This window comes from Hemicordylus capensis, chromosome 11 (genome assembly GCF_027244095.1).
Source record: "Hemicordylus capensis ecotype Gifberg chromosome 11, rHemCap1.1.pri, whole genome shotgun sequence".
Lineage (NCBI taxonomy): Eukaryota > Metazoa > Chordata > Lepidosauria > Squamata > Cordylidae > Hemicordylus > Hemicordylus capensis.
In genome coordinates, this window is record NC_069667.1 from 14384771 (window position 1) to 14393684 (window position 8914).

At 53.0% G+C, this 8914-nt stretch overlaps 1 protein-coding gene across 3 annotated transcripts in view; it reads right to left on the reverse strand.

Annotated features, from left to right (window-relative positions):
- RBM41 (RNA binding motif protein 41) overlaps positions 1–6976 on the reverse strand; it is a 39005-nt gene extending 32029 nt beyond the window's left edge. For all 3 annotated transcript variants that reach the window (XM_053273968.1, XM_053273966.1, XM_053273969.1), the window contains exons 1-5: positions 6915–6976; positions 5851–5967; positions 4063–4255; positions 2583–2787; positions 1869–2188 (exon numbers count right to left, since the gene is read on the reverse strand). In XM_053273968.1, the coding sequence (XP_053129943.1) occupies positions 1869–2188; positions 2583–2787; positions 4063–4255; positions 5851–5967; positions 6915–6922 (843 nt within the window). In that variant the 5' untranslated portion in view covers positions 6923–6976. The remainder of the gene's footprint in view (positions 1–1868; positions 2189–2582; positions 2788–4062; positions 4256–5850; positions 5968–6914) is intronic.
- Between the last annotated feature and the right edge of the window lie 1938 nt (positions 6977–8914).

Consider the following 8914-nt stretch of genomic DNA (forward strand, 5'->3'; position numbering starts at 1 on the left):
GGTTTGGGTTATGGCTGAAGGAGAGCTGTTAACCCTACTAATTTGGCAAAGAGGCACCTTTTAACATGGTGATTCTCTTTATTTAGCAGGGGGAGAGTAACTGGCCCTCTCCACCCTCAGCACAGTACCTCTCCAGTGCCTGTTGCTGGTATCTATCTGATGCTGCTTTTTAGATTGTGAGCCCTTTGGGGACAAGGATCCAACTTATTTATTTATTATTTCTCTGTGTAAACCGCCCTGGGCCATTTTTGGAAGGGTGGTATAGAAAGAAAGAAAGAAAGAATGAATAATCTCTAAGTTTCTATACCCGAGCAACGCTGGGTACTCAAAGCCAGTAATGATATAAATCTGCATATCCTTAACGGTAACCCATTTCAAAATGTAAAGCTTTTTTTAATTAGATAAGGTCCTCGTCGATGACACAAGAAACTCTCCTCATCTCCTTTCGGCAGTGAATGCTTCAAGGTATCTGCATGAGAGGACCCAGAGTTGCTGTGTTTCTTTGATGAAAATCTCGTCGCCTTCCAAGTCCAGAGGCTTCAAGGCATAACCAGGCTGACAGAAAGCCTCACACCATACGCCTCTGAGGCTGCTTTGTTTCAAGCCTCAAGGGAAGTGGATATGCAGATTTGTGTGATTATTACATGGGTCATTTGTGTGGCAAAGGTTTTATGAATTTCTGTTATAACTACAACCTTTGGGCCTGTGTTATAGTTCATTTTATATGGTGCGGCTCAAGGGACTTTTATTATTGCCTATTTTCATATGAAGTTTTAAATGTGTTCTAGCAGAGGTTCTCAGACTCGGGTCCCCAGATCCCGGACTGCTACTCCCATAATCCTCACCCACACAAGCCTTCAGCCATTGTGGCTGGAGATTATGGGAGTTGTAGTCTGACAACATCAGGGGCCCCGGGCCTGAGAACCCCTGTGTAATAGGTATTGTAGCTTGATGTTTTTTGTTTCCCCCCCCCTGGTTTTTGTGGCATCACCATGGCTACTCGCCACTGACTTCTCCACAGCTCTGCCTAGACCCCTTTCAAAGCCAGTGAATCTAGCAGGGCTTGTTCACAACTTCTCCAGAGAGCACACGCTCCACAAAATCCTGCTGCGTGTGCACGATCACCACCCACAAGTGTGCAACGCTCTGCTGGGTCACTGCCAGGCAAGGCGGGGAGGGCTCATGGCTTAGGCATGAGGCCTGCAGTAGGTCCTCTCCACCTGGGACCCTGGAGAGTGATCCTCAGCGGGAGGAGACCCGGGCTGGGCTTTTTTTTTTTTGTTTTAGAAAAGTTGCTCAACGTTTGTTTGGTTTTTTTGGGGGGTGGGGGGTGGGCAGGGGAACCCTGTCAGCCCACCCCATCTGCCTGGCCCTAGACCAATGGGCCTGCAGGCAGCAACTCTTGCACAATGCCAGGTGCTGGTCAGCTAGGCCAACAGAGAGCATGATGTGGAGGCAGGAAGAAAGGTCAGGAGAGCTGGCCTTGTGGTAGCAAGTATCAATTGTCCCCTCTGCTAAGCACGGTCTGCCCTGGTTTGCATTTGAATGGGAGACCACATGTGAGGACTGCTGTAAGATATTCCCCTCAGGGGATGGGGAGAGAACCTGCCTGCTTGTTGCATGCAGAAGGCTTCAAGTTCCCTCCCTGGCAGCATCTCCAAGATAGGGATGAAAGAGACTCCTGCCTGAAACCTTGGAGAAGCGGCTGCCTGTCTGTGAAGACAATACTGAGCTAGATAGACCAATGGTCTGACTCAGTATATGGCAGTTTCCTATGTTCCTAAGGGCTGACAAAGGACCGTTCTTGAACACCACAAGCTGCTCAGCTGCTGAACTCAGGCCCAGCTATGAGGGAGGAAGAGACTTGCCTCACTTGGCTGTCCTGGGTGATAGGAAGAAAACCTGGGGAGCTGGCGGATTTCCCCCTCCGAGAGACGGTTCCTTTGAATCTCCTCTTCCGGGATAAACCCCACTGGCTCCGTCACCGTCAGAGATCCTGAAGGAGGGGGCTGGGGTGGGCTCTGGTCTGCTGTGGGGGTGCTGGGGGCCACAGAGGAAGAGGGGCCCGGCGTGCTGTGGGAGGCTGGCTGGCAGAAGCCTTGCACCTCTGGGTGGAGCATTTCTTGATAAACCGCCTCCAAGTGAGCCATGGGGTCCTTCTCGTGGCCGGCCTTCTGCTTTGCCTCATCTGAGTAGCAAGGAAACACAGAGGGCCCCTCTGCAGATTGTTCTGCCACCCCTCTCAAAGCACCAGGACAATGAACCTCCCCATTACCAGTCGCAGCCTGTCCTAACAAGCCAGTGGGGGGTGCCAAGGGAGGTGCGGCTGCCTCTGCTTCCTGGCAGCTCAGGTTGTTCCTCTCTCTCGCTTCCACCCTGCCCAAGGGCTGCGCTGCCTGCAGGCTGGCCACCTGTCAGGTAGAGCTGCAGGCCACGTGGTTCTTGGGCAGGAGGGGGAAAGAGAGAGCAGCGGCCACCAAAGAGAGTTGCTTCCTTTGGTGCCCCACTATCTTGTTAGGATGAGCCACGACTGCCTCCTACCTCCCATCTCCCCACATGGGGCCCCCGGGACTCAGGCCTACCTTGGTGATAGAGCACCCGGAGGAAGGAGTGGCGGTCTGTGCCCTGGAAGAGGGCCTTCTCAATCTCCATCTCACGCCGGCTCAGTTGCTTGCTGCCAGCAAACCGCTGGGGCAAGGAGAGGATCTGCTGGCGCTCAGCAATCTTTGCCTGGATGGCCTCTATCCTGTCCTGCAGGGCTTCAGGGGCTGCCCCCAGCCCAGAGCTCTGGAAGGAAGCAAGAGCCCGTCAGGGACGCAGGCAGAAGCAGCCGCTTTCCGGCCCCCAAACGTCACCAAGGCCCCATGAACAACGCCCTCCTCTGCTCAGCCTCTTTTTTCTGGACCTGTAAAATGTGCCCCAGTGGCTGTGGGTTAGCCAGGAAGGATGATGTCCCAGGAAGCTCCTGCCATGCTTTCAACAAATGGCTTTAAGAGGGGTTTGGATAACTTCATGGAGGAGAGGTCTATCAAGGGCTACTAGTCAGAGGGCTATAGGCCAGCTTCAGAGGCAGGGTGCCTCTGAGTACCAGTTGCAGGGGAGTAACAGCAGGAGAGGGAGCATGCCCACACACCTCTTGCCTGTGGGCTTCTCAGAGGCATCTGGTAGGCCACTGTGTGAAACAGGATGATGGACTAGATGGGCTTCTTTGGGCCTGATCCAGCAGGGCTGTTCTTATGTTCTAAAGCTAGCTCACGAGAAGGTCAGCCAATCCTCTCCCTCGGGGCAGCAACACCTGTCGGACTGAGGCTACAATTCTGGGCCCAGAGAGGCATGTCCTCCTCAGCTCAAGGCTTCACCCCTGAACACAGGGCTGGAACAAAACATTGGAGCTGGGCCCTGGCTGGGGACGTCCACGCATTTTGCATCAGGACAACATTGCTGAGCAAGGCAAGAGATCTAGGACTCCAGACAGGAAAGGCAGAGGCTCCGGTGAGCAGGACATTTTGTTTCCAGCACCAAAGGACTTGACCGACCAATGGCTCCAGAGCTGGACAGCATCACCCCATCACCATTCGCCCACCTCCAATCATCTCCACACCCAAACACAGCAACCCAGTGGGCTGCGGTTAGGAACATAGGAAGCTATTGGGTCAGACCCTTGGTCCATCTAGCTCAGTAAAGTCTACAAGGACTGGCAGTGGTTTCCTCAATGTTTCAGGCAGGAGTCTCTCTCAGCCCTGTCTTGGAGATGCTGCCAGGGAGGGAACTTGGGACCTTCTGCATGCAAACATGGAGGTGCTCTTCCCAGAGCAGCCCCACCCGCTAAGGGGAAGATCTTACAGTGCTCACATGTAGTCTCCCATTCAAATGCAAACCAGGATGGACTCTGCTTAGCAAAGGGCACAATTCATGCTTGCTACCTCAAGACCAGATCTGGTTGCTCAGCCCCAGACAGCCTTGCCTGTGCCTGGGGTGTATCCAGAACAAAAACGGCTCTGAAGACAGACAGACAGACACACGCCCCATAGGGGAGCAGGTGCCCAGCTCGGCCCATCCTACCTTCTCTGCCGCAGCCCGATTCCTCCAGAGGTGGATCTCGGCGTCGGAGAGGCCCAGCTCCCGCAGAGAGGCTGCCTCTTTGCTGCTCTCCTGCAGGGCCTGGAACTGAGGCAAGGTGCGGGTCCCGGCAGCTTCCTCTCCAAAGGGCTTGTAAACTGCTGCAGGTGCAAAGCGGCGGCGCTTGGAGACGCACCTGTAAGGCCAGGCCAGGCGGCATCAGAACAGGGGACACTCAGGGAGGCCGGAAAGAAGGCTCAGGTAAGAGGCTCACCAGGCCATGACACCCCAATAACTACGCAGGAACATTCACCAGAGACATTGCCGCCCCCGCCCCTTTCTTGTTCCAGGAACCCTCAAGGCAACTTTATTGATTTAACCAACATGCAGCCCACTCTTCAACAGATATGCCAGGGCACTTCACATAATAAAGTCATCAATATACAACAAAACAATAAATTTTAAAAAGCAGCGGTAAAGAGCCATATGCAGAAAGCGCTGAAGTTAAAAGCCTGCAGGAACAGAACAACAAATATTTATATATTGCTTTACAACAAATGTTTCCAGAGTGGTTTACATAGAGAAACAAACAAGCAAGCAAGCAAACAAACGATGGATCCCTGTCCCCAAAGGGCTCACAATCTAAAAAGAAACGCAAGATAGACGCCAGCAACAGTCACTGGAGTTTCTGTGCTGGGGTTACTCTCCCCCTGCTAAAAAAAAGTGAATTGCCACGTTAAAAAGGTGTCTCTTTGCCCATTTAGCAGGGAATAAAGAGATATTTTCCTGGTACCAGACTGACAGGAGCCCGATTCAGACACTATGCTGTACGAGTGTACAGATGTCCATACAGTTGTACATGTTTGTGTGAATGACTGTATTTGTGTTGATTTTTTAGTGAACTTGGATGTAGGTCCTTCAAATGAATGGTACAGATAGCCTTCTGTACTTGTGTTCAACATCACATGTGAATGACTGTACCTGTGTACAAATCTGTACAGTGCACACTTGTCATACGAACATTGAACTTAGAGTGTGAATGGGCCTAGGGGTGCAGATGCCAAGTGAGTTCCCTCCCTGGGGAGAGAAAGGTCCTCAGGTGGGGGACCAGGAGAGAGGCTGCCTACTTCTCCCACCCACCTCCTTCGGACGGTAACAAGAGGAGACCACTGGAGAGAGGATCTGAAGGTCACTTAGCAAACTGCTCCCTCTGAGTTACCATGCAGCCCTACCGGACAAATGGCCAGCCTGCAGGCAGTGCAGCTCTCATTAATGCTAGGGTGCGGGGGAGAGGAGCAACCCAAGCTACCTTTATTGGCACCCCTCTAGCTCATTAGGATGAGCCGCTACTATACACAGGCCCAAAGCATGTAGAATGGGTTCTCAACCTTTGGCCCCTGGTACTGTTGGACAGTGTGACTGGGGATGGTGAGAGCTGAAGCCCAACCACTGCTGGAGACCCAAGGCTGAGAACCCCAATTTAAGGCTTTCATCATCAGCACTTTGAACAGCACCTAGGAGTTAGTAGAGTTATCTGAGTTCTGGCAAGATAGGGTCCCCGGTAGAAGTCCCAGTCAGCATCCAGCAACAGTATTCTGGACGGGCCACAGCCTCCAAAGAGCTTTCAAGGGCAGCCCCACAAACAACGTATTGCAGTAGTCTAGCCTGGAGGCTCCCAAAGCACAGGTTGCTGTGGCCAGGCTACACCAAAAAGCATTTGTATTTGGAGCTCCAAGCACTGCCCATGTTTCTACTTGCCCCCCACCCCCACCGCCCCAGGTCAGCACTCACTGCTCGATGGAGACGGACGTGTCCAGCTGGTGATGAAGGAGGCTCTTGAGCTGCCGCTCTCCTTCCGTCTCCAGGTCCTCCAGGAGGAGATCATCCCCACTGAGGCTGCTGTTGACCCTGGGAGAGGTGAATGCAAGAGCAGGGAGAGGCACTCGTGAGGAGTAGATCCTCCAGGCCCTCAGTGCTGGTGGGCCATCACCCCCACGCTCCACCTGTGAGCATCATGTAGAGAGGTGCCTGGCTGCCCACTCTCGGAGACAGCGTGCAGGGCTCCATTAGGAGCCAAATGACACCCCTCCCTTACACCAACTATTAAGGGTGGATACAGGAACCCCTCCGTCTTGCCCAAAGGCTGCTGTGGAGGGCCAGGAAACAGAACTTAATCCTCCTCTTGCAGCCATTTCCCCACTAAACATTCCCCTCTTCTGCCGCCACCGCCGCCACCAGCAGCCCTGAATCAGAAAGACGATTCTTACACCCAGAGACTCTCCTACCACCTTTTTGGGGAATGGAACGTGTTCGTAGAAATGGCAAGAGCTACTCGGGGCTGGGAAAGAATCTGCGGAGGGCACGGTTAGCTCTGCGGAGGAAGGATGCCCAACAACCAAGCGCTGCTCGGGAGAACACACAGCCCTCCCCGCCTCCCCAGAGGCTGTGTGCCGGGCTCCGGGCCGGGCAGAGCGGGCTCCGTTGGCACAACTCTCCCTGCTACGGGCGGGGGGGGGGCAGGGGGCAGCACAGACCCCACCCCGCGCGCAAAGGCAGCAGCCACCCCTAGGGCAGGGCGCTTGCAGCGGAGCAAGGGGGCAGAGCCCCGGGGCGCTTCTGAGGACCTCCCACCCCCCCAAGCCTCCCCCTGCGACAAGCCAAAGGCCAGTCTTCCAAGAAGCGCGGAGGGCTGCCTTTGCTGCGCTGGTTCTCCACTTGCACAGCCCTCGGAGGCGGGGACCCCGGCGGTCCGCCTCCGTTGGGGGGGGGCTCGGCGGCGGGGGGGGCCTCCCATGGGGCCAACCCTTTGCAGCGAGACTCTCCCCGCCGCCGCCGCCCTCCCCACTGCTACCCACCTTCTCATAACTGTCGTTGCCACCGCCGGGGAGAGTCGCGCAGCCTCGGACTGCAGCTCCCAGAATGCCCCGCGCGGGAGAGGCGGACAAGGCGCAGCCGCGGAGGCTGCCGGGCCTTGTAGTGCAGAGGACGGAGACGTAGAAAGGTGCCTTCTCCCAGGTTAGACCCTTGGTGCACCTACTGTCGCTCAGCATGGTCTACACCGGCTGGCAGCTGCTTCCCCGGGTTGCAGTCAGGCGTCTCAGCACTATGTGGAGATGCTGCCGGTTGGGACTTTAGGAACATAGGAAGCTGCCATATACTGAGACAGACCATAGATCCATCTAGCTCAGTATTGTCAGGGTTTCTTAACCTTGGGCCCCCAGATGTTGTTGGACGACAATTCCCATCATCCCCAGACATGGCCTTTGCAGGTGAGGATGATGGGAGTTGTAGTCCAACATCATCTGGGGGCCCAAGGTTAAGAAACCCTGGTCTATACAGACTGGCAGCAGCTTCTCCAAGGTTACCGGCAGGAGTCTCTCTCAGCCATATTTTGGAGATGTCAGGGAGGGAACTTGGAACCTCCTGCATTAAGATGTCTTCCCAGAGTGGCTCCATCCCCTAAGGGGAGTATCTTACAGTGCTCACACATATAGTCTATTTATATGCAACCAGGGCAGACCCTGCTTAGCTCAGGGGACAAGTCATGCTTCTTACCCCAAGAACAGCTTTCCTCTTCCACACTTTCTGTATGGAAGCTTTTAGATGCTCTTCCACAGTGATGTTGCCCATTCAGAAGTGCAGAAGGCACTCTCCATGATAGCCCCCATGGCCATGCTCACCCCAACAGCCAGAGAGGTCAAGAAGTACCAGTGCTCCATCCCTGCACATCCTCCCTCCACTATACCCCTGCAAGGGGACAATTCATGCCCTCTACATCAAGACCAGCTCTCCTCCCCAGTTGACTGAAAGAGGAACAAGCGCTTTGGGGAGTGAAGGACCTGTGGGACTTAGGTGTGCAGGGAGAAGAGAGCTGTTCCTTTCCCGGTGGCCATAGGTGAACTGCCAGTTCTTTTTCATTACATTTAAGTTTGTTACATTTGAAAAGGTCCCTGCAGGCACAGAGCAGGTCACTGATGTGCTAGCAAGAAACATTTTAAAATACCATCCCAACATCCATTTGGATTGGTGTACCCCTGGCAGAGGGGGCAGCGGGAGGAGAACCAGGGCTAGAGACACTCTTGGCCCCACTTACTAGGGGGCTGAAGCAGCAGAGCAGATGTAGACTTCACTGGTACAGCAGTTTAGGATGCCTGTGACCGCTTTAACAGAGTCTTTGTAAGAGGCACTTTGGGAGATGTTTCATGAGAAGCCTCCCACTAAACACTGTCCTCTGCTAGCATCACATGACATTTTACTCTTATGTCAGAAATTAGCCCAAGTTAACTTCTAAGTTTTGCCTTGTCAAGAAAAGTGATTTGGGCCCTATCAGTGGCACAGACATTAACCTGAACTGTAATGTTTGAAATGTCAAATAAGTTACATGTATTTGTTCAGTTTTTATACCACCTTTCATAAGGTATCCCAAGGTAGTTTACAAAAACTTAAAAATACAAGAGTCCATAAAAATCACATTTAAAATGTGATTTAAATCACATTTGTAATAGATGAACAACATGGCTGAAGGCCATTGTGACTAGAAATTTGTTTTTATTTTTCTGTGTAAACCACTTTGGGAACTTTTGTTGAAAAGCAGAATATAAATATTCGTAGAAGTAGAAAGTGTAGTCGGGACTCAAGGCTGGAAATATCTGGGCTAAACATGTTCTAGTGTGCAGCAATGCATGCAGCTGATAAATACAAAAGGCAAAGGGGCTAGGCTTGTGGGTCTAGTATTCCTGTAGATAAAACACTACAGCAAATGTTGAGAAATCTCTTCTACATCATCTTCAGCTCAAATATGGCATCTCCTATTAAAAGGGATATTACTCATCCATCTGCAAGAGCCACTAATCAG